The sequence below is a fragment of the Nyctibius grandis genome, chromosome 5 (genome assembly GCF_013368605.1).
Source record: "Nyctibius grandis isolate bNycGra1 chromosome 5, bNycGra1.pri, whole genome shotgun sequence".
NCBI lineage: Eukaryota > Metazoa > Chordata > Aves > Nyctibiiformes > Nyctibiidae > Nyctibius > Nyctibius grandis.
In genome coordinates, this window is record NC_090662.1 from 16,275,101 (window position 1) to 16,300,362 (window position 25,262).

General features: G+C 46.0%; 1 protein-coding gene across 1 annotated transcript in view; it reads right to left on the bottom strand.

Moving 5' to 3' along the window:
- NAMPT (nicotinamide phosphoribosyltransferase) overlaps positions 1 to 23,338 on the bottom strand; it is a 39,553-nt gene extending 16,215 nt beyond the window's left edge. Inside the window, exons 1-3 of the mRNA XM_068400900.1 lie at positions 23,190 to 23,338; positions 4,889 to 5,045; positions 3,492 to 3,595 (exon numbers count right to left, since the gene is read on the bottom strand). Of these exons, the coding sequence (XP_068257001.1) occupies positions 3,492 to 3,595; positions 4,889 to 5,045; positions 23,190 to 23,249 (321 nt within the window). The 5' untranslated portion in view covers positions 23,250 to 23,338. The remainder of the gene's footprint in view (positions 1 to 3,491; positions 3,596 to 4,888; positions 5,046 to 23,189) is intronic.
- Positions 23,339 to 25,262: the final 1,924 nt, after the last annotated feature.

Consider the following 25,262-nt stretch of genomic DNA (forward strand, 5'->3'; position numbering starts at 1 on the left):
CAGGGCCAATCTAGGGCAGGTTACACAGGAACACATCCAGATGGGTCTTGAAAGTCTCCAGAGAAGACTCCACAACCTCTCTGGGAAGCCTGTTCCAGTGCTCTGTAACCCTTGCAGTAAAGAAGTTCTTCCTCATGTTGAGGTTGAACTTCCTGTGCTCTAGCTTGCATCCATTGCCCCTTGTCCTACCGCAGGGCACAAGTGAAAATAGGTTGCCCCTTTCCTCTTGACACCCAGCCCTCATATATTTCACAGAATCACAGAATCAACCAGGTTGGAAGAGACCTCAGGGATCATTGAGTCCAACCATTGCCCTGACACCACCATGTCAACTAGACCATGGCACTAAGTGCCATGTCCAGTCTTTTCTTAAACACATCCAGAGATGGTGACTCCACCACCTCCCTGGGCAGCCTGTTCCAATGTCTAATAACCCTTTCTGAAAATAAATTCTTCCTAATGTCCAACCTGAACCTCCCCTGGTGAAGCCTGAGGCTGCGTCCTCTTGTCCTATCGCTAGTTGCCCGGGACAAGAGGCCGAATCCCACTTCACTACAACCTCCCTTCAAATAGTTGTAGACTGCAATAAGGTCACCTCGGAGCCTCCTCTTCTCCAGGCTAAACAACCCCAGCTCCCTCAGCCGTTCCTCGTAGGTCAGACCCTCCAGACCCTTCACCAGCTTGGTCGCCCTCCTCTGGACTCGCTCCAACACCTCAACATCTTTCTTGAAGTGCGGGGCCCAGAACTGGACACAGTACTCAAGGTGCGGCCTCCCCAGTGCCGAGTACAGAGGGACGATCACTTCCCTAGACCGGCTGGCTACACTATTCCTAATAGAGGTCAGGATGCCATTGGCCTTCTTGGCCACCTGGGCACACTGCTGGCTCATGTTTAGCTGTCTGTCGATCAGCACCCCCAGGTCTCTTTCCGCTGGGCCGCTTTCTAACCACTCTTCCCCCAGCCTGTAGAGCTGCATGGGGCTGTTGTGGCTGAAGTGTAAGACCCAGCACTTGTTCTTGTTGAACCTCATGCCGTTGGTCTCGGCCCATCTATCTAACCTGTCCAGATCCCTCTGTAGGGCCTTCCTACCCTCCAGCAGATCGACACTCCCACCCAGCTTGATGTCATCTGCAAATTTGCTGAGGGTGCACTCAATCCCTACGTCTAGATCATCTAGAAAGATACTGAACAGCACCGGCCCCAGAACTGAGGCCTGGGGAACACCGCTAGTGACCGGCCGCCAGTTGGACTTTGCCCCATTCACCACCACTCTCTGGGCTCGGCCATCCAGCCAGTTTTTAACCCATTGAAGAGTCCACCGATGCAAGCCCCGGGCAGCCAGTTTGTCTAGGAAACACATTTATACACATTAATCAGATCCCCTCTCAGTCTTCTCTTCTCCAGACTAAAAAGCCCCAGGTCTCTCAACCTTTCCTCGTAAGGCAGGTGTTCCAGTCCCTTAATCATCCTTGTAACCCTCTGTTGGACTCTCTCCAACTCTATCCAAGTAGCATCAAAACATGTTCTCCAGTGCCCAAAACACATCTGAAATCTCTTCTACACTACAGTTTAAAAGTTTCTTCCGAAGTGTAATATGCTGAAGCAAATTGTGTTCATATACCACACAGGATTTAGTTGTCAGACTTGGAGATGTCTGTTCTGGATTAACAAAGGACAATGAAGCCTTCAAAAAGGCTCAAAATAATTTGTTACTAATTCAATGAAGACAAAAGTATACTTAAGTAAAAAAAAAAACAAAAGAGATTTCCAAGTTGCTATAGGTGGTGATTTTGTCCACAGAAAAAGCAATACGGTCATGCTATAGCACTATTTTACAGCCCTTTTCAAAATTTTTAGGTACAATCAACTTGTACAGTTCAGGGCTTACATTTCTATCACTTGTTATCGATTCCCTCCTACTTCCAGCCTTTACACCACCCCCTTGTTCTCTAGGCAGTACATTCCTCTCTTCCACCCCTCCACCCTATCAGTATTTACTCATTCATTTACTCTTTGCACAAATTCACACGTGTACATTTCAAATTCATTTTGGCACTTCACTCATACAGCCATTGCTCCCTCGACTTTACCTAACACTACAAGTTAGTTAACAGAGACAGAGAGCAAACACTGGTAGTTATGTGAATGTATACAGGAATTCAGTGAGCAGAAGCAGGGTCTCTGTGTGCATATAAGGGCATACAAAGACCCAAAGGGTACATTACATTTCCAGTTTGATAGCCATCAGCATCTAAGATCAAGAGGTGTAAATCCTATTTGTTTACACAGATGCACAATTTTAACAAGAAAATCTGACAATGGAATAAACAATGCATGCAGGGGGTATGCAGGAAGGCTCCTTTTGACTAAACCAAAAGTATGCATTGAAACAGAATTAAACCACGTTAAAACACAGTGTGGACAGACATGCAGCATTAAAAGTGTATTAATTCAGCTTAGCCAAAGAGGGATCAAGATTCCTTTAAATACAGATGAGAGCAGTTCATAACATATAATGTAGCTTTAACACAAATCTGGATTGAATTAACATCTGTAGTTATTTCAAATGGATAAACAAACCTCTCTGTAACTCTCTCTCAGAAAACAGTGGTTCTATTTACCTTGCTGCTCTTCGCAACATTTAGTTGAAATTCACTTTTCTCTTACACACCTTATGGTCCACCTTGGTTGCAAGATGACATCCAGATATATTCACAGACAGATGCCACAATCAAATACATACACTCAGAGTATCCAGGGAAAAATAAATGCAAAGAACTAAAAATCATGTTTTCAAATGCCAAAAACATCCATTCACTAGAATCCACAATGAAACTTAGCATTTAATTAATCCGCAGGCATTAGAACAGCTCTGATGAATGCTATTAGTCTGAATCTGCTGCCTTTACAGAGAAGAGACGTTTGCAATTACTTGAAGACTGACACCTTTTTAAACAAAAGACTTAATCTGGAGGGATTTATGTGTCAGAAGTGCTCAAGTCTTGTATTTAATAATAAAGTTCAACTTAAGCATATCTGAAAAATTTAGGAAACAATTGAATAAAACATGTATTTTCTGGAACTATTTACATGTACAAGAAGTTGTAATGCTTTCTCCATTAGAATAGAAATGGTTATGATCAGTTACAGAAAGCAATGTAAATGATGCAAGCAACCACTAAGCAGTATATTATATATGGAGACTTGCCAACAAGCCCCCACATATACTAGCTGGCTCACGGCAGCCATAAATCCTTATTACCTGCAAAGCCATATTTGGCATCTGAAAGGATGAAAATTACTTTTCTCTAAGGAATTACAATTATATGATTATTCTTTGACAGCTGCTACTCCCTGTACACTAAACATAAAATGCTAAATTTATCCAGTCTTTACTATAATGGGTAAAAGGAGAGACTGCTGTATTTAATTCTACAGTTGATTCACAAATCCTTCATGATGATCTCATACTATTTTTGTAATTGTTTACCTCCAGAATATAGTTCCATCCCTTTTCATTGAAGACATCATCTTGAAAATGCTCCCTATATACTTCTTTGGCTTCCTTGATTTTCTCTTTGGTCACCACTTTACCTGTGGTTTCAGAAAGAGATGAAAGCTTAGAAACTTATGATATTCATCAATTTATGAAATAAATAACAAAAAGGTTCAGACACTGAAAAGTCACTTTGCCTCCAACACAGACATGGAGAACATGTCAAGTGTGGTATACTAGCTATGTTAAAAACGAATTTTACTTTCATTTGTTATAGAGATTAGGATGCTCAAGAAACCAACAGGATAAAATAAACTTGTAGTTTGCAGGTGACTCAGGAACAATTTGAGATTATGACTCTTATGACGGTCAATAACCTGTCAAGGGTTTTAGTAGCAGTGCTTTTCCCAGAGGAACATGATGATTGTGCAAGTTGGCACATGCAACAAGACATAACCAGTCTAGCACAAGGGTTAAGCTGTGCTGCTCCAGGGAGAATCTCCTTACAACCAGTCTTTGATTAACCACTTCTGTGATACAAACTGACAAACTAACCACATTACTTGAATAAGCATTGCTACTGGCTTAGGACCAGTCATCCACTGGAAATGTTAGAGAACAATCCTCAGATTGCTAAAGAGAAAAGAAACAAGATTATCAAGTGTTTTGATTATAGTGGAATTCCAGTCTTTGGTGGAATTGGCAGAGATATTTAAGGATTCTGGATCAAGACAAAGATATGTAAGCCACATGACTGAAGTTTTCCTTCTAAAGCCTGGCAGAAGGCAACTTGCATTCAGGTCAAAGCAGTCGATATTTGTACATAATGCAAAAAAAAGCAAACAAAATCTTAAACTGCACCAAGGAATTTTCAGATGTTACTCAAAATTGTCAATATTGAAAACACTTTCATGTGTAGCTGCCATAGTCAGTGATCTAAGCTGAGTGGCAACTGAAATTTAGAGGAAATTAAAACCATTATTAGTTTACACAGTAAATAAACCAGCAAATACAGACTAAAGTTTATGTTCAAAATGTGAAATGTATTTTCCCTCGAATCTTCTATCTTCCGGTGATTCTATGAAGTCTTGCTTTATTTGCATTCATTTCAATTTTTCCCACTGAAGTTGGGGTATGAACACCTCTTCATTTTTAATAAACCATTGGCATAAATAAACATAGCAGAGAGGTGTCTGAATTAAGAAGTCAATACCATTTTACAAGGGTGAACATCTCATTTTCAGAATCACATAAATAAGATCTTATGCATGTCACTACCTACACTGTACCAAGATAACATGGAATTGTTTCAACTATAAGACTCCAGGCTTGAGAAAAAAATGAAGATATTTATTTGCACGTGAAGCTTTACTGGAATTTAAGACAGTTACCTTTTAAGTATTTATTCAGAATGTACTGCAAACCATAAAAAACTGTTTCTTCATATTTCACTTTCCTTAATTTGGAATTTTCAGTCTTCTTTTCACGACATTCAAAGTAGGAATATACTTTGCTTGTATTAGGTGGATATTGCTTGTAGTGTGTAACCTACATTAAGAAAAACTTCAGTAAGAGCTCAAAACATCACTACAAAGCACAAGAGCAATCTTATTTGTACATTAAAGATTAGAGTAACTTCCAACTCTTCTGGACTACTATTATTTATCCATTCACATTCTACGCAGTATTTAGGGAATTTTCCCTTTTTTAATCTGCCTTCGATTTTCAGTTCAAAAGACTGGCTTTGCTATCTTATTTTTTGCTTCTGTATCAAGCCTTTTTCCCCTTTGATTGAAGTTTTGAAGGCTATAATCACATAGTTCAAATAAAAGCCATCCAGACTCAAGAAGGCATTGACAATAGCCTTTACCCAAGCGTCCTGTTCACTATGAGCACAGTGGGTTTCCCAAGCCCCAATTATGTCGAAGCCTGCTTACAAACCTGTTGATAACGCTGCTAAAAATCTACCTGAGATTTGTACCTCCCCACAAAGTTTGCTAGATGGACTTTCTTCCAATCTTTGAAAAAGTTCATGTTCAGCATAAAGGAAGCATGAAAAGTTGCGGTCTGAAAGTGTCCATTACATGGAACTTGGTCATATGAACATATAATGTTATGCTGGATTCAACCATAACAACTTTTTTTTAGCTACTGATAGTAAATCCACCCAGAAATTTACTTTGAGTAATGTATGATTTGAAACAAGTACACTCTAAACAGTAACAACTTAAACCTGCAAAATTGTTATCTTCGAACATGTAAAAAGCAAACTCCATGCAAAATTTGTAATTCCATATTAAACAAAAAGAATACATAATGACATAAGTTTCATACTATCAACGTTTAAATTATAGGATACATAAATCAGCTTAAGGCATTCCCAAAGGTGAAGCTATGAAGTTTTCTTAAATTACGGCAAAAAGAAAAGTCTGTGAACAAGTCTATACATTCCATAAGGGAAAACTGTTCCTACGGCAGAGTAAAGCACCATCATACAACAGAACAAAACTCAAAAAGGTGGGAAAGTCAAGCCTGAATTTTTATCAAAACCCCAGATTTGTAGGTTAGAGCACTAGTTCATTATGAGTTTCTTGCTGCTACTTCTTACTCCAAATCGCCTTACAAATTTTTGTTTCTAATATCACAAGGAATTGGAAAAGGGATAGTTTTGCCACTTCTTCCTTATTGTCCTGTTTTTTGAAATGTACCTCTGACACTTTCAAAATATTTGAAGGTTTCCCTTACCTGTATTGCTAAAACTATATATGAAAGGATTTTAAAAATACAGTTTTCTTTTCCTCTCAAATGCCATTTATATTTAGTATTTCACTCAGCTTGGACAATGAACTAGACCACCCAACCGCATTTTTTCGTTCTCCTATACCAGCACAACGCTGCTGTGGTTGTGTTTCCAATGCTGCAAGGAAACATTCAAATAATGAAAAGGTCAATTTTCAGATCTTTCCATTATCTTTACTTCTATGAAGTTTTCAAGGCCAATCAAATAAAACCCAAGCTTGTCATTGCAAGTTTTCGGCTTTACTTCAAACAAAGCACTGTAACGCAGGCATTTAATGGAGCACAAACCTATTTTGTTCCAATTCCACAGTCACTCAAAAGCAGAATGTTTAAGAGTAGCAATGTTAAACCCAAAGGCAAAACCTGGCTTTTAGATTTAGTTCTACCTATTAAGATATGTCTCACTTCGCAAATTATAACACGTCCTTTTCTAGTTCTACACAGAACTTCCAAAAAGGTAAATCACACTGCCAGCCCACAGAAAACACTCTTCAGGATATCATCATGCTTAAAGGAAAAAAATCCAAACAAACAAAAGAAAACACCCCCTCCCTAAACCACCCCTTCTCCTGCTGTGGAGTGGTCAAAAATAGGCTTTGTTTGACACATCTAACTAATGGGAGCATGAACACACTGAACACACACAACCACCTTACAAAAAATTGTATTAAATGGACTCCAAGACAAATCATTAGAAGATTCATTAACCGTAAGGCACAGAGAGTAGAAGCTCCTTGCTTCACACTGTTGCCACTTAAGTAAATTACAGCAGCTGTATGAAAAACTTTGCTCTTTTTATGACTGGGACTGGACTTAAAATTGGTGCTTCTTTATGATCTGATTATATCACCTAGGATCTCTGTTTAACTTTATTTCCATTCTTCATCCTGTTGGCATGCTACAGCTTCATGATTTCAGAGTAAACACTCAACATAGAGCCCACCAGCTTAAAGTGTACATAGCAGATGTCCCAGGAACAATTCCCCAAACCACTATCTAAATTCCTTGTGACAAGCTCTAGAGCAAACCAACGTAATGCCGGAAAACTATATCCACATGAGACTGGCTACTCAGGTTTCTTTAAAAAAAATTTAATTATCCAACTTACTAACTGCGGGCTGGCTGTTGAAGTCAACATCTACATTTTAATGAAAATTTGCATGATCTTTGGCTACAATCTTTAAAAAAAAAATTTGACTTTTGCAGTTCAAAGACATGTCCAGCTAAATGCTTCTCTCTATCAAATGGGTTATACAGGACCAAAATTAGCTTAAGGTGTCCAGTGCACACTTTGAGTTGGTACCACCTTTTCCTATTGTGTTTAAATACAGGTTTTTTTTTTTTTTAGGGACATCCCACTCTATCTCTGCTTTGAAGCATGATCACAAAACGTGGTGCACGGGCTGCAAATTGGAACTTGAGGGCTGAAATCAAGCTGGAATGCTAACAGCCAGATTTGTTCTTCATGTAGCATACCTGGGGAAACAGCTCCTCTAGACTACCTTGCTGGCAGCTTCAACCTAAAGAAAACACCCAAGTTCCTCAAACATTAAATCACAGGTTTACCTAATTTTTATGACCTTAATTAGATCTTAACCTGAAAATATATACTGGCTAGTGTCCAGAAAATAGTTATTTCTAGGGATTCAAACCTAAATAAAATTTTTGTGCATAATAGAAATATAATTTTGTCCATTAAATTGCTTCAAGTACTCAAAAGAGATAATGAAATAACTTTACAACTGTTATACGTGTAAGATTCAATTATATTATTCACACATTAGAATCTCTTTGAAAAGTGAAAAATACACATCCCTGGCAATTAAGGTATTTACATCTAAGCAAACTTTACAGCTGTAATTTTAAATAACTTGTGCTTCTTTTGACATTCCACAACGCTATTAGTTTTATCTATGAAGCTGAAACACCCTTCGGTGAGAAGCAAGGCTTCTCACAGACTACTCAGTATTTAAAGACATAATCACAATCTTAAAGTACCCCACTTTCCAAGCACTGCTTACTCCAAGCATGCTGTTATAGGTACGTGAGAAGTTAAGCACAAGACCTATATCATCTGTTCACTTATCTGCCCATCTGTTTTGCTTCCAAGCTCTTAGGCAGGGCACCATACCTAGCAGGAGCATCTTCCCACAAAACATCATGGCAGCTCTGACCGTTAGCTGGCATTTCTGAACTGCTGGGACATGGAGAAATAATACTCATGCACCAGAGAGATGGGCAAGAGGTTTGGCATGTAGTGAAATGCCTGGTGGTAAAAAAAGTCTGAAAAAGGATCAAACTCTAGGGAGCAGGAACAGTTCGCAGAAGATACAAAGAATGCCACTGAAAACAAACCAACCAACCAAAAAAAAACCCCACACAACACAACACTTCAAGGCACTCAGACAATGAAACCTATGCTTCAAAAAATGCCTGAGCTTTCCTTGCTGTCAGATGAAGTTTTGCATGTTTCTGTATTCTAAAGAAGAGTGGAAAGAACCACCAGTGACAACATACAATATTTGAAATGTATTTTATGTGACTTAGAGATTGAGACAGTATTGATAAATCCATGCTTTCAGTTAGGGGATGACAGAAGCAGGACTTCTACAGACAGGCTCTTGATAAGCAGGAGTGACTATAAAGTCAATAGAAAACCCCTTCTCTACAGAAAAAAAACCACCACACTAAAACCCAAACAAAAGCCCCTATTGGGATTAAGAGACCCTTACAAGAAAATAAAACCCAAAAATATCTTCAAAGGCCTTTTGATATTTAGTTCAAAGACTGTCGTTTAGGTTTTGCCTACACAAAGTATGACAAACACCCCCTTGGAACAACCATCTACAACAAGGTTATGTACTATGACTGAAATAGAGCACTTTTATTCCAGTTGTGATAGCTCCTTATTAAATTTCATCCAAATAAAGGTATATTCTGAACAAAGAATACCTCCACAAGGACTACATCACTACTAACTAAATCAAGTCAGCCATTTGAGTAAAACCATGAAGCACAAATTGCATTTAGATCAGCCACCCAAAAAAGCACCCCAAACATTAGAAGTTAAACTTGAAGAAAAAGGAATTAACAGGTATTCATCACAAAACAGGGACGAGTGAGGTAAAGGCTGCATTTTTACAGGCTAGATAAGAAAACCTCTCGCATAAAAGCCAAATAATCTTATAATCTACAAGTTTTGTTATACAAGAGACCGCAATGAAACGGACTTTAAAAGGTTATTTAAGTCTATAGAACTCATTTGAAAATATGAGAAAACCAGGTCTGACATAAGTAGAGAAGTCAGGTGTAGCCAAACTCTCCAACACTGGTTTATTCCTGGTGCTCAGCTAGGTCAGCTGGGAGCTAACATGAGCCATCAGGAAGATGCTTTAAGCCCTGCTTCCAGTGCAGAAAACAAACCCCCAAATATCTATCCAGAAGGATCGTACCTGTACCATAATTCTGCAAGAGATAAGATGATACCAGTTCAGCTAAGATGGCATATGAATTTTCTGGAGTTATTTTGAAAAATGTTTAGTGCAAAACAGGTATGGAACAACCAGGCTACTGAACCCATGACACTGTACAGCCAGAAGGACGCAGAACCAGAGGAACAGGTGGAAGATAAGCCAGAAGCAGCGTGGTAGGAAGGTAGTAGCTGTGCCACTCAGCTGGGGCACTTCTGGTCTGCTGCAAGTAATTAGGGCCCAAGGTGTGGGCTGGTCACTGTACTGCAAGCCTTGCTCATACACTGAAGTGAGCCAGATTCTTTCCAGTGTAGGTGAAAATTGACTGTAGCCTGTGCTGTGGCTTAACCCGGCAGGCAGCTAAACACCACACAGCCCTTCGCTCGCTCCCCACCAGTGGGATAAGGGAAAGAACTGGAAAACAGGTAAAACTCATGGGTTGAGATAAAGACAGGTTAATAGGACAGAAAAGGAAGGGAAAATAATAATAATGATTATAATAGAATATACAAAACAAGTGATGCACAATGCAATTGCTCAGCACCCGCTGACCAATGCCCAGCCAGTCCCTGAGCAGCCACCGCTGACCCCTGGCCAACCCCCCCAGTTTTATTGTTCAGCAGGTTCAGCATGGAGTCACAGGGCATGGACCATCCCTGTGGTCAGCTGGGGTCAGCTGTGTCCCCTCCCAGCTTCTTGTGCCCCCCTGGCCTCCTCGCTGGCAGGGCAGTGCGAGCAGCTGAAGAGTCCTTGACTCGGTGTAAGCACTGCTGGGCAACAACTGAAACATCAGGGGGTTATCAGCATCCTTCTCATCCTAAATCCAAACCACAGCATTACACCAGCCACTAGGAAGAAAATTAACTGTCCCAGCTGAAACCAGGACAGCCTGTTTTATGTGACAAGTGAAAATGAGAGCAAAGGCTGTGGTGTGCACTGTCAGAATGGCTTATTGGTGCTAGAAGAGAGATATTTGGGGGATCCTCACACCCATATAAAACTTAAGAGTTATATTATTTTACTGCACTGGTGCTCCTGCCATTTACGCTGGGAAGACTTCTGCGAAGTGGCGGCAGCAGCGAAAAGCAGCGGCAGCGACTCGAGGTTAGTGCGGGGGCGAGGGCGACATCGGGCGGTTTTTCGTACTCTGGGCCCCCCCTGAGCCCCCCGCGAGCATCAGCCCCGAGCTGCTTCCCTCTGACCCCGGACCCGGAGGTTCCCGGCAACGAATCAGGAGAGGAGTGGGCGTAGCCGGAGGCACCGCGGGCGATTTAAACGCTCCACCCCCTGTTATCGTTGATAAAGAGCCTCCTGGAGGACAGGGACTAGTCCCTGACCAGACGGGAGTGGGAGAGGGAGACTCAGCAGTGCCTGTGTGAATCTGCAGTGACTGGGTGTGTCCCAGGGCAGGAGAGGGTGCAGTTGTTTGCAGCTCCTTGGGGAGGGCACTGACTCCCTCCCAGTGCACAAGGCGAGGAAGGTGCCAAGGAGCTGTGAACCAGGGGTGGCACCAGCAGGTATTTCCCAGTTCAGTGAAAGAACAATGGTATCCACCCGGTGGAAGAAGACCAAAATGGATGTGGGAACCCAGACAGAGCTCCCACGGAAGGAGGCGATGGTGCAGGTTGCGGGCTGCAGGGAATGCTACACCGTCTCTGTGGTGTCAGGGGGCTGTGTGCGCTGTGAGCAAGTAGATGATCTGCTTGGCCGAGCGGCACAGCTGCAAAGCCAGGTTGAAAGGCTTCAAGCTGAAGTAGAAAGGCTTAGGAGCATTCAGGAGGCTGAGATGGAGATAGACTGGTGGAGCCAGGCTCTGCCCTCCCTGCAACAAAAATGGGAGCACCTGCCGGAGAGCTCCCAGGATCGAGGGACCCCTGTACTCTGCCCCTCTCAGGTGGAAAACAATAACTTAGAGGAGAAGAGTGAGTGGAGGCAAGTCTATGGCCGTGGCAAAAGACGAGTGCCCTCCTTGCCTACCTTGCCTCCACAGGTGCCTCTGAGCAATAGATATGAAGCCCTAGTGGAATACAGCCGGTCCAACGGGGATGTGGTGGAGAGGCAACCTATATCAGAGGTCCCACCACAGTCAGAAAAACCTGACGGGCGTATAGCTACCTCCTCCACAAGGAAGAAGAGAAGAGTTTTAGTGGTTGGAGACTCCTTCCTAAAGGGATCTGAGGGCCCAATATGCAGAGCTGACCCCCATCACAGGGAGGTCTGCAGCCTGCCTGGAGCCCGAATCAGGGATATCACCAGGCAACTCCCCAACCTGGTGAAGGCCACAGACTACTACCCCCTGCTGATCTTCCAGACAGGTGGGGAAGAAGCTGCATCCCGTAGTCTGAGGGGGATGAAGAAAGACTACAAGGCCCTAGGACGGTTGGTGAAAGAGTCTGGGGCACAAGTTGTTTTCTCCTCCCTCCTTCCATTTTCAGGTGATGACATGGGATGGAATAGTAGGATTCTCTCTATTAACACCTGGCTACGAGACTGGTGCTATAGGCAGGGCTTTGGGTTCTTTGGTAATGGCTGGTTTTATAAGACAACAGGTGTGACAGTGATACATGGGAAAGGTTTATGTCGTAGGGGCAAAAGGGTTCTGGGACAGGAATTAGCAGGGCTCATTCGGAGAGCTTTAAACTAGATTCGAAGGGGGATGGGGTGGTAGCTGGGCTTGCACCACTGGGGCAACGCTCTAGTGTTGAGGTAGACCAGGAGGCCCCCCATCCCCCTGGGGTGAAATCAGGGGGTGAATCTGTGATGAAATCGGTGTGCCCAGCTCGCTCCCTGAAATGCCTGTACACCAATGCACGCAGCATGGGGAATAAGCAGGAGGAGTTAGAAATCCGTGTTCGGTCGGGGGCCTATGATCTAGTGGCAATTACAGAGACTTGGTGGGACGCCTCGCATGACTGGAATGTGGTCATGGATGGCTATGTCCTGTTCAGGAAAGACAGGCCGCTAAGGAGAGGTGGTGGAGTTGCTCTTTATGTGAGTGAGCAGCTAGAATGTATTGAGTTCTATCCAGAGGCAGATCAGGAGCGAGTTGAGAGTTTGTGGGTGCGAATTAAGGGGCAGGCTGGCAGGGGTGATACTGTTGTGGGTGTCTATTACAGGCCACCGGATCAGGATGAGGACGGTGATGAGGCCTTCTACAGGCAGCTGAGAGCAGTCTCTCAATTACAGGGCCTGGTTGTTGTGGGGGATTTCAACTACCCTGATATTTGCTGGGAGGCCTACTCAGCCAGCCATCCCCAGTCCAGGAGGTTCCTCCAGTGCACTGATGATAACTTTCTGATGCAAATGGTGGATGAGCCAACTAGGAGAGGAGCGCTGCTGGATCTTATCCTCACTAACAAGGAGGGTCTGGTTGAAGAGGTGAAGGTTGAGGGCAGCCTTGGTTGTAGCGACCATGAGATGGTAGAGTTCAGGATCTCATGTGGCAGGAACAGAATAGCTAGCAGAATCACAACCCTGAACTTCAGGAGGGCCAACTTTGGCCTTTTCAAGCAATTGCTAGGGGAAATCCCATGGGACAGGGTACTAGAGGATAAGGGGGCCCAAGATAGTTGGTTAGCATTCAAGGACTGCTTCTTCCGAGCTCAAGATCAGAGCATCCCAACAGGTAGGAAGTCAAGGAAGGGTACCAGGAGACCTGCATGGTTGAACAGGGAACTGCTGGGCAAACTCAAGTGGAAGAAGAGGGTGTACAGATCATGGAAGGAGGGGCTGGCCACTTGGAAGGAATATAAGTCTGTTGTCAGAGGATGTAGGGAGGCAACTAGGAAAGCTAAGGCGTCCTTGGAATTAAACCTTGCAAGAGAGGTCAAGGACAACAGAAAGGGCTTCTTCAAATACATTGCAGGTAAAGCCAACACTAGAGGCAATGTAGGCCCACTGATGAATGAGGTGGGGGTCCTGGAGACAGAGGATAAAAAGAAGGCGGAGTTACTGAATGCCTTCTTTGCCTCTGTCTATACTGTTGGAGGCTGTCCTGAGGAGCCCTGGACCCCTGCGGCCTCAGAAGAAGTCAGGATAGAGGAGGAATCTGTCTTGGTTGATGAGGGCTGGGTCAGGGACCAATTAAGCAACCTGGATGTCCATAAATCCATGGGCCCTGATGGGATGCACCCGCGGGTGCTGAGGGAGCTGGCGGAAGTCATTGCTAGGCCACTCTCCATCATCTTTGCTAAGTCGTGGGCAACGGGAGAGGTGCCTGAGGACTGGAGGAAAGCGAATGTCACTCCAGTCTTCAAAAAGGGCAAGAAGGAGGACCCGGGTAACTATAGACCGGTCAGCCTCACCTCCATCCCTGGAAAGGTGATGGAGCAACTTGTTCTTGGTGCTGTCTCTAGGCACATCAAGGATAGGGGGATCATTAGGGGCACTCAACATGGCTTCACCAACGGGAAGTCATGCTCAACCAACTTGATAGCCTTTTATGAGGATGTTACCCGGTGGATAGATGATGGTAAAGCTGTGGATGTGGTCTAGCTCGATTTCAGTAAAGCGTTTGACACGGTCTCCCACAGCATCCTCGCAGCTAAACTGGGGAAGTGTGGTCTGGATGATCGGGTAGTGAGGTGGATTGTAAACTGGCTGAAGGAAAGAAGCCAGAGAGTAGTGGTCAGCGGGACAGAGTCCAGTTGGAGGTCTGTGTCTAGCGGAGTTCCGCAAGGGTCGGTTCTGAGACCAGTTCTATTCAATATATTCATTAATGACTTGGATGAGGGATTAGAGTGCGCTGTCAGCAAGTTCGCTGATGACACAAAACTGGGAGGAGTGGCTGAGATGCCGGAAGGCTGCACAGCCATTCAGAGAGACCTGGACAGGCTGGAGAGTTGGGCGGGGAGAAATTTAATGAAATATAACAAGGGCAAGTGTAGAGTCCTGCATCTGGGCAAGAACAACCCCATGTACCAGTACAAGTTGGGGACAGAGCTGTTGGAGAGCAGCGTAGGGGAAAGGGACCTGGGGGTCCTAGTGGACAACAGGATGACCATGAGCCAGCAGTGTGCCCTTGTGGCCAAGAAGGCCAATGGCATCCTGGGGTGTATTAGAAGGGGTGTGGTTAGCAGGTCGAGAGAGGTTCTCCTCCCCCTCTACTCTGCCCTGGTGAGGCCGCATCTGGAGTATTGTGTCCAGTTCTGGGCCCCTCAGTTCAAGAAGGACAGGGAACTGCTAGAGAGAGTCCAGCGCAGAGCCACGAAGATGATTAAGGGGGTGGAACATCTCCCTTATGAGGAGAGGCTGAGGGAGCTGGGTCTCTTTAGCTTAGAGAAGAGGAGACTGAGGGGTGACCTCATTAATGTTTATAAATATGTAAAGGGCAAGTGTCAAGAGGATGGAGCCAGGCTCTTCTCAGTGACATCCCTTGACAGGACAAGGGGCAATGGGTGCAAGCTGGAGCACAGGAGGTTCCACTTAAATTTGAGGAAAAACTTCTTTACGGTGAGGGTGACTGAACACTGGAACAGGCTGCCCAGAGAGGTCGTGGAGTCTCCTTCTCTGGAGACATTCAAAACCCGCCTGGACGCTTTCCTGTGTGATATGATCTAGGCAATCCTGCTCCGGCAGGGGGATTGGACTAGATGGTCTTTTGAGGTCTCTTCCAATCCCTAACATTCTGTGATGCTGTGATTCTGTGAAGCACCTCCAAGATCCTCATTAGTTACAGTACTACTTATTATTTGAAAACATTGTGGAAAGAGGCCGATATGAAAGGCTGCTTTACCTAAACCTTTATGAGGTTTAGCCAACAGAGCCGTTAAAAGCAAAGGTTGGCAATAACCTATATGGAAAACAACATCGTTAATGACAATGAGGAGATGAACCAGTGCCTGGGAACAAAAAGAGTGCTTCATCAGATATACTGCACTGGGATGAGCCATAACCAATAAGCTAATAAGGTTATTGCTGACCTCATTCAGGAAAAAAAAAAAAACAAAACCACAACTGTGACTAGCAGTTATATTCAACAAGGATGCTTTTGTAGCTTCCAAAGTAATCACAAAAGGAATGCACACCACAAACAAAAGTGGAAACTAAAACCAAACCGAAAGTTAGTGTGGTTAAATGATAAGCTTATTTGAACGCAAGAGGAAACCTCAGAAGAATCAACCCTTAATAACTCAACAAAAATGGCATCCAACAATAGCAGGTAAAGTGCAAGACACTTGAAGCGAGTAAAGAAAAAAAAAAATCTAATAGTCAAGTACAATCTTACTATTTTGGTTATACATGAGCTTCAGATCACCACAGGAAAGTAGCCTTAGACAGACTCCAGACCCCTTATTAAAAATGCATAAGTGAAACAAATACAGATTAAGATAATGTTTAAGATCTCAAGTGAGAATATTGGGAGACATCTGCTCTTATGAGATGAGCGGGGTAAACTAGTGCAGGTTATGACCAGTCGTGTAGGGATGGGGTCAGGAAGACCAAAGCACAGCTGGAGCTGAACTTGTCAAGGGATGCAAAGAATAATAATAAGAACTTCTACAGGTATGTCAGCGAGAAAAGGAAGGTCAAAGAAAGTGTACCCGCCCCACACTGAGCAAGACTGGCAAACTGGTAACAACGGACGAGGAGAAGGCTGAGGTACTCCACAACTTTTTTGCCTCAGTCTTCACTGGCAACCTTTCCTCCCACACCTCTTGAGTGGATGGACCACAAGGCAAGGACTGGGGGTGCAAAGTCGCTCCCACTGTAAGAGAAGATCAGGTTCATGACCACCTGAGGAACCTGAATATACATCAGTCTATGGGATCTGACGAGATGCATCCCAGAGTCCTGAGGGAACTGGCTGATGTAGTTGCCAAGCCACTCTCTGTGATATTTGAAAAGTCATGGCACTCAGGTGGAGTCCCTGGCGACTGGAAAAAGGGAAACATTGCACCCATTTTTAAAAAGGGTAGAAAGGAGGACCCTGGGAACTACCGACCTGTCAGCCTCACCTCTGTCCCTGTGAAGATCATGGAACAGATCCTCCTAGAAGCTATGCCTAAGGCACATGAAGGACAGGGAGGTGATTCAGGACAATCAGCATGGCTTCACCAAGGGCAAGTCCTGCCTGACCAACCTAGTGGCCTTCTATGATGGAGTAACTACATCAGTGGACAAGGGGAGAGCTACGGATGTTGTCTATGTGGACTCCACTAAGGCCTTTGATGCAGACCCCACAACATCCTTCCCTCTAAACTGGGAATTTAGAGATGGATTTGATGGCTGGACTGTTTGGTGGATGAGGAATCAGTTGGATGTTCACATCCAGAGGGTAGTGGTCAACAGCTCAATGTTCAGATGGAAATCGGTGACAAGTAGTGTTCCTCAGGGGTCCATACTGGGACCAGCACTGTTTTAAGAGCTTCATCAATGACGCAGACAGTGGGATCGAGTGCACCATCAGCAAGTTTGCAGACAACACCATGCTGAGTAGTGCAGTTGACTCGCCTGAGGGACGCCATCCAAAGGGACAAGCTCGAGAAGTGGGCCTCATGAGGTTCAACAAGGCCAAGTGCAAGGTCCTGCACATGGGTTGGGGCAACTCCTGGTATCAGAATAGGCTGGGGGATGAAGGGATTGAGAGCAGCCCTGAGGAGAAGGACTTGGGGGTACTGCTAGATGAAAAGCTGGATATGAGCTAGCAATGTGTGGTCGCAGCCCAGAAAGCCAACCGTATCCTGGGCTGCATCAAAAGCAGCGTGGCCAGCAGGTTGAGGGAGGTGATTCTCCCCCTCTACTCTGCTCTGGTGAGATCCCACCTGCAGTACTGTGTCCAGCTCTGGGCCCCCAACATAAGAAGGACATGGAGCTGTTGGAGCAACTCCAGAGGAGGGCCACGAAGACGATGAGAGGGCTGGAGCACCTCTCCTATGAAGACAGGCTGAGAGAGTTGGGGCTGTTCAGCCTGGAGAAGAGAGGGCTCTGGGGAGACCTTAAGTACTGAAAGACCTTGTGGCCTTTCAGTACTTAAAGGGGGCCTATAAGAAAGATGAGGACAAACTTTTTAGCAGGGCCTGCTGCAATAGGACTAGGGATAATGGTTTAAGATGAAAGAGCATAGATTTAGGTTAGATATTAAGAAGAAATTCTTTACTCTGATGGTAGTGAAACACTGGCACAGGTTGCCCAGAGAGGTGGTAGATGCCCCATCCCTGGAAGTGTTCAAGGTCAGGCTGGATGGGGCTCTGAGCAACCTGATCGAGTTGTAGATGTCCCTGCTCACTGCAGGTGGCTGGACTAGATGACCTTTAAAGGTCCCTTCCAATCCAAACTATTCTACTATTCTGTGACTGAATCGTGATCTTGTATCACTTTTAATGTCTCTGTATTCTAGTTCATTCATCATCTCTTATATGTGTGTGTATTGAAAAATAAGAGGACCAAAGGTGAGCAAAAAAAATTAAGAGATCAGTCAGTGCTAAGAAAACTAAGGAGAGCACACGCAAGCAGCTGAATTCCTGTGGAAGCTGCACATTATCAGCAGAGATGCTGTAAGTGACCACTTCCACATTCATTTAAAAAACAAGGTTAAGTGTAAGGACTAGAACACAAGGTATTCTAAATTGCTCACAGAAAATACAATGTTTAAAAAAGGTAACACTTTACAGATTTCTTTACCACTAAAACTTTCCGTTTGTTTTGCATCCAAGATTATCATAGCAAAGATGACAAAATGACTTATGTTTACCGTTTACACATTTGTGAACAGTCAGCTGTACCACTTCTCATACTGCTACAAGTTTCCTGTTCCTTAACGAAAAGGGAAAAAACATTTACATTTTCAACAATGAAAGTTTCAATGACTCTGGAAGGGGTTACTTTCCATTAATTTAAAAATTGGCTGAATTCTGTACAGTTGCAGTGTTCCTTCCAAGGACAACTTGGGGTTTGTAACAGGACCGTGTGACTGCAAATCAAAACTTGGAAGATAACGGACCTAAATGGAGCAAAGATTGCTTCTTATGAGGAAAGTTTCCAATGCTTTTCCACTGACAGAATTACAGGAGGTAAGAGAACACATTCACACCTCCACCACAAGATTAAAAAACAAATATATATACACATATATGGGCTGCTGAAAAGCATATTTTGCAGTCATTAAGTACTAGTCAAAACCAATAAGCTAAAGAGTCTCATGTCTCTTCCTTGCATACCTCTAGCCTTCTAAATAAAGAATATACAGGCTGTCAGAGCCTGGAATAAACACACACTCACGTGAAGTGCTTCAGAAGTAAATGCTCTCCTACATCCGTGCAAAATAAAAGAAGTCATTCAAAGTGATGAATACTTAAAATTCAACACATAAGGCATACAGAGTTAAAACATATCTTTCAGTCTTCCTTGAAGCATCCAGGAAGGACTGAATTCTGAAACAGATCTCATTTACAGTCTAGACAGCAAGTCAGCTCCTCCTATGGGGTAATTGCATGGCAGCTTATTATAGCTATCAGCTTAATTACGAAACATGCAAGCAACAGTAACACATTTCACTGGTAAAAGCAAAATAAGCTATTATTACTGTAGCAAACAAGGTTCAGTCCTCATTTTGATAGTCCTTCCTCACTTGCAGCTCATGGTCCATCCAACACAGGGCTGGTATATGTCAGTCATTGGTATCTTCTGACCGAAGAACACAGCTCCTGATCCTCTCAATACAGTTTCAGACCACATCTACCCTGGCAGATTTCTTGCCCATGAAGAAATAAACAAATATGGGATAAACAGAGCATTGGGAATCAAAGAGAAAGAAAATGGAGAGGTGGTGTGTCAACAGCATCAGACAAATGAGGAACTGAAGGGCATGGACCGTTTTGCTTGGGAGGGGCAACGAGGGAACAGAGCCCTCACTGTCGCAGCGGGGCAAGACTGCAGGGACTTCTTGCTATAGACAGAACATGCATCATGCAGCCTGTTCACATGAGGAACAGTGAGCTTCAAGGAGCCTGTGATACCCCCTCACTTGCAGCTTTCTAGCAATAAAGATTTTGGCTTCAAATGCTTCCCTTTTTCAGTAATACCGACTCACTAGCAGAGAACTTTACTATTAAAAGCACCATTGCTATCCTGGACATTCTCACAAAGAGGTTCCCCAGATAACACCACACTGATGACTCTCTTGAAAGTCTCACGATCCAAAGAATTAAAAAGCCTGCTATTATGCACACACACCACACCATATGCCCACACCCAGACTCCAAGGGGATGGCATATAATACCCAGCACACAGGAGGAATTGCACTGTTGGGGGATTTAGAGAAGCTTAAGAATACGCAACAAAGTACACAGGAATTAAAAAAAAAAACTGATGTAAAAACATTTATCTTGGTATGGGGGTTAGAGATAAACTGAACAATTTGAAGCCCAGCCTCAAAATCCTGGAGCAATTCAGTAAGCCCCAGTTCATACCGGAAGCTCAGTACTGGGTCCAGTGTGTAACAAGTCTCTGAAATTCACCCACTGGGAACTATTCCTATCTACAAATATCGAGTATACTAGAAACTAGCATGATACTCAGTTGTTTCTCAGAAACAGCTTTTAACATTTTGAAACTGAATATTTGATAATCTTCTACGACTTAAGAGGAAATGTCCTATGATGCGCACACAGACAGGAAAATAGTTTAGAGGGAGGGGAGGCTGGATTAACTGTCAACAGACGAATCTCGAACCTTTGCCTACAAATTACTTTTCTGAATTTTTATACGCACTAAACCAGTAACCAATTTTCTCTCCACCCCAAGTTTCCAACTGTAGCAATCGAGAACTGGGACACTGGAGCTAACACTCAAACTAATGAGTTGTGGCAGATATGACCCTGAAATACCAGAACTTTTTACTCACGGAGAGCTGCCTAAGCTAGGATTGTACTGTTTAGGACAGTCTGCATATTTTTTTTTCTGAGCTGTTTTATTTCCACATGACTTTTATCACCAACATTACTTTGTATGGATCGGCATCTACTGCAATAGGATCACCAAGTAAGCTTCTGAGCTGATACATGTGTTTTCTCGGGGTCTGAATGTTATATACAGACAGTCCTGCACACAAAGAGCTGCTACAATTGTGGATACAGCAGAAATATCTAAAAAAAAAAAAAAAAAAAAGGAAAACACACAAGATCAGTTCTCATTTTTGTTTTAACTGCTAGTAAGTGTGTTTGGTACCTCCTGTGAAAAGCTTGATGTTGCAAACTACCAGATATTTCAGTGCAATAGTTACCGAAAGTGCTCTCACTAAGTGTGTTTCATTGATTAGGAAATGACAGTATCATCCAGGGAGAAGATAAGTGATGTTTGCTCCTATTACCTAACAAGATAAAAGGAAGCTACTTGTTTAAGCATTGTTCAAGACGCTGGAGTTCCTAAGATTTGGAAAAAAGCACACAGGAAGAGAGACAATTTGAATAGTCCTAACAGAGCAAAGTAGACAATTCCAACTGTTTTTAATGTAATACAAAATGCTCCCAGCTGCCACAGAAAACCTCATCCAAATTCAGTTGTAATCTGGGAAAAAAAAAACCAAAACACTCAGGCCTTTACTTTACCTCTTTAAGATTTCTACCACTCCTGGAATGTTACCAAATCATCCTTCCTATGAAACAGCAAACAAAACAGAAGCAAAGTGGTCATCTGTTGCTCCAGTGCTCCTCACTACCACTAATCCTAGAGCAGATCCAGTGAATTTAGGAAAAGCAGTGTGCAAATTATATTTTAAATAGATACTGTTTAAACCAGGGCCTACAGTATTTAATGTGATTAGTCTCAGGCATGGAAGAAAAGTGGATCTTCCACATTTGAATAAGTTTGATAACGAATACTTAAACATAGTTCTTGAAGAGTACTGTAGCTAGATTAAGCCCTTAATGAAAGCAGTTGTGTGAGCCCTCAATAGCAGGGTTAGGATGCTCTGACTGAGCTGCTCTGAGATTGATCAGCATCTTCCAGTCTTCCAACACACCTGCGCATAAACAGCAACAATAAGCATTAAGAATTTCTTTACAAAAAGAGCATCTTTATGTACCATCATGTAATAATATCACAGAGGAGCTGGGAAAGGTACAACAGCACCAGTCAGCAATAGGAGCACGTACTGAGGCTTGTACTCTGGAGGTTGGCCAGTAACAAGGCCTGGCCATAACATCGTATTTGCTTTTTTCAACTCTTCTACCTAGAAGTACCCTTCGCCCCGAAACCCATCCGAGTGGTCAAATCTTTAAAGGACTGTAACTTAATAACTGCTTTATAACGATTCTCAGGACTGTTACTGTAGTTTTGTTTAAAGCACCAACAACCTCTTTGACATCGCAATGCAGGAAAAAAAGTTCGTTTTTTCAGTCTAGGAAACACAGGGCCCATCTGTGCGACCAGACTCGGGGAGTCACACGGTGGCTCTGCCCCGTGCCTAGAAGCTGTATGGTTACATGAATGCAACGCTGCGCAGGAGGAGGACTTGGGCCTGGGCACACTCATGTTGTGAGGCACGTCAAGAGCTTCTGGGTCAGAAACCACCAGATCGGAGCGCGGATGGTGCCTGTATTGGGCCGTTGCTATCAAGCAACGCTATTTTCAAGTAATTTCACAGAAGGAAGGGAGGGATGTGAAGTGTGATCCCCTACTCTGAATCACCCTGCCCACCAAGTGTGACACCGCAGTGACCACAAACTGAGCAGAGAACTAGAAAACAGCAGTTTTGAGTCAGCCGGTTCCTCAGAGCGCCCCGCATCGCCACCAGGCACAGAAGCGCGGGCAGCCTGCAACCCGCACGGCTTCGCCACCCGGGCTGAGCACAGCGGGAGGAAACGAAACACGGGAAAAACCCCAAGCGCTCCGCTCGCTTCCCGCCCTCCTACCGCGGCAGCACGTGCGCCCGCTCCCGGCCCCGGCGAGGGACGGACGGACAGACGGAAGGCGGCCGGGCAGCCCGGCGGCCGCCGCGGGCCAGAGGATGCTCGGCGTCGGCAGCCGGCCCCCGCCTCCAGCCCGCCCGCCATGGCCGCCCCCCGCTCCCTGCCCGCCCCGCTCCGCGCCCGTGGGACGGCGGCGCCCATCCCGCCCGCTTTCACTTTCTCTTCTCACCCAGCCGCCGCCGCCGGCGCTGCCCCACACCGCCCCCGGCAGCGCCGCCCCGGGCAGCCGGCGGGGGAGCAGGCTCGGCCGCCCGCTCCGCGGGCCGGGGCGGAGGGGGGCAGCCCTTGGACAGGCCTCCGCCGCCCCCGCCGGGCACCCTCTCCCCCCCCCTGAGGGGGGGGAGGGGGCTCGCAGCCCCGGCCAGGGGAAGGGACCCAGTGGCGGCGGGGAACGGCCTGGCTGGGCGCCCCGCGGGATGGAGCGCCCCGGCGCCAGGCCCGCTTGGTCCGGTGCGGCGTCGCCAGGGCGCCCGCAGAGGTGACCCCCCCTCCCGCCCGCCGTGCCCGCGCCCACCTTGTAGGAGTCGGTGGCGAGGAGGATGTTGAACTCGGCGCCCGCCGCAGCGCACTCCATGCCGCCGAGCCCCGGGAGGCGCCGCCGCCAGCACGGACAGGACTAGGCTTCGCCGCCGCCAAGCGCTCAGTGCGGGGGGTAGACAGAGGAGAAAGGGGGGACAGGGACGGGGCGGGGACCTCGCGCGGCTTCCTGCCCCGCTGATTGGCTGCACGTCTCCGCCGCCGAAGGATGGGCCGTGACGTCACTGCGCAGGCGGGGCGGGGCTAGGGCGCCAGGCAGGCTCTGATTGGACCCGCCGCCCGGTCGGTGCAGGGGAAGGGAGGAGGTGGCTGCGACGTCGCGGGAGGCGGGGAAGCGCCCCGTGCTGCACGTTCTCGTTCGTTGGATTCCGGCAGGAGGGCAGGAGGGGCGTGGCCGGCTCGGTGACGTCACCGCGCGGCTGGTGCGCGCTCTCTCCCTATTGGCTAGCGGCGCGGCGGCGGGGCGGGCGGGATGCTCGGCAGAGCGGGCGACGCCTCCGGCGGCACGCGGGGAGGGGGCAGCCGGCAGGGCCGGGAGTGCCGTGCGCATGCGCAGAGTGGGAAGGAGGGGGGCGGGGGGCTCCGGTTTCGATTATCTGCGGCCGCCGCCTCCGGGCAGCGTTTACGGGAAAAGGCGGGCGGCGGGCTCAGCCCCTGCGGGGGGCCGGCCCGAGCCCGGGATGCGCGGTGGCCGTGAGGGAGGGCCGGCTGCCCGCCCTCCGCCCGCCTCCCCGCTGCCTCAGGCTGTGAGGAGCCTGGGGCCCGGTGCTGAACACCTGCTGAAGTGAGGGCAGGGCTGGCGGTGAGGGGCGGCCCGGCGGGTGGGCAGCCTGGCCCTGCGTGCCCCGTGGGGGGAAGGAAGGGTCCTCTCCGGGGAGGGCTGAGCCCGTGAGAATGAGGTGGGTCAGAGGACAAGTCACCTTGTGACCTCTCCTGCCAGGAGAGGACGGATGCCGCAGCTGTTGATTGTGCAGCGTCTAAGCTTGGGTCGGGGCCCTTGGGTGTGGGTGATGAGGAGCAGAAAGGAGATGGGCACATATGCCTGGGGAAAGAGACAGAGTTACAAGGTGGAGAACCTGGGGAAAAGCACAGGTGAGCACTTGGAAAAGAGTGTGTGGAAGATGATGAGTGCACAGCAAAGTGTAGGAGCTGCTACTCCAGTCAGGCCTCCCGTTATCAAGGGACTGCCTGGCCTTCCAGAGCATCAGCATCATAGAGTCATAGAATGGTTTGGGTTGGAAGGGACCTTAAAGATCATCTAGTTCCAACCCCCCTGCCATAGGCAGGGACACCTTTCCTCTAGACCAGGTTGCTCAAGGCCTCATCCAATCTGGCCTTAAACACGGCCAGGGATGGGGCATCTACCACCTCTCTGGGCAACCTGTTCCAGTGTCTCACCACCCTCACAGGAAAGAATTTCTTCCTAATATCTAATCTAAATCTACTCTCAGTTTAAAACCATTCCCCCTTGTCCTGTCACTACTTCCCCTTGTAAAAAGTCCCTCTTCCGCTTTCCTGTAGGCCCCCTTCAGGTACTGGAAGGCTGCTAGAAGGTCTCCCTAGAGCCTTCTCTTCTCCAGGCTGAACAGCCCCAACTCTCTCAGCCTGTCTTCATAGGAGAGGTGCTCCAGCCCTCTCATCATCTTTGTGGCCCTCCTCTGGACTCACTCCAACAGCTCCATGTCCTTCTTATGTTGGGGGCCCCAGAGCTGGACGCAGTATTCCAGGTTTCAAGTGAGAGAAGCACCAGGTCTTTTAGTTGTGACTACTTGCTATTAAACCATTTACTTACTGTTTAGAAAAAAAAGGTAAACACTGACAGCTACTAACAATAATCAAGCTATATGAAACTACTTTCATTAGTTTTCTCAGGAGGGAAAGGGTTCCCATGGAGCAGGAAAAAGTCAGTGAAGCAGTTGGAAACATTAAGAAAAAATGTGTATCTGGAGTTTCCTGTACACTTCCCTCTGCCAGCTTGTCTGTGTGCTCTTTTGCAACAAAATCTGGGAGTAGCAATGGTAATTGCTGTTATTGCTATTATCCACCGTGA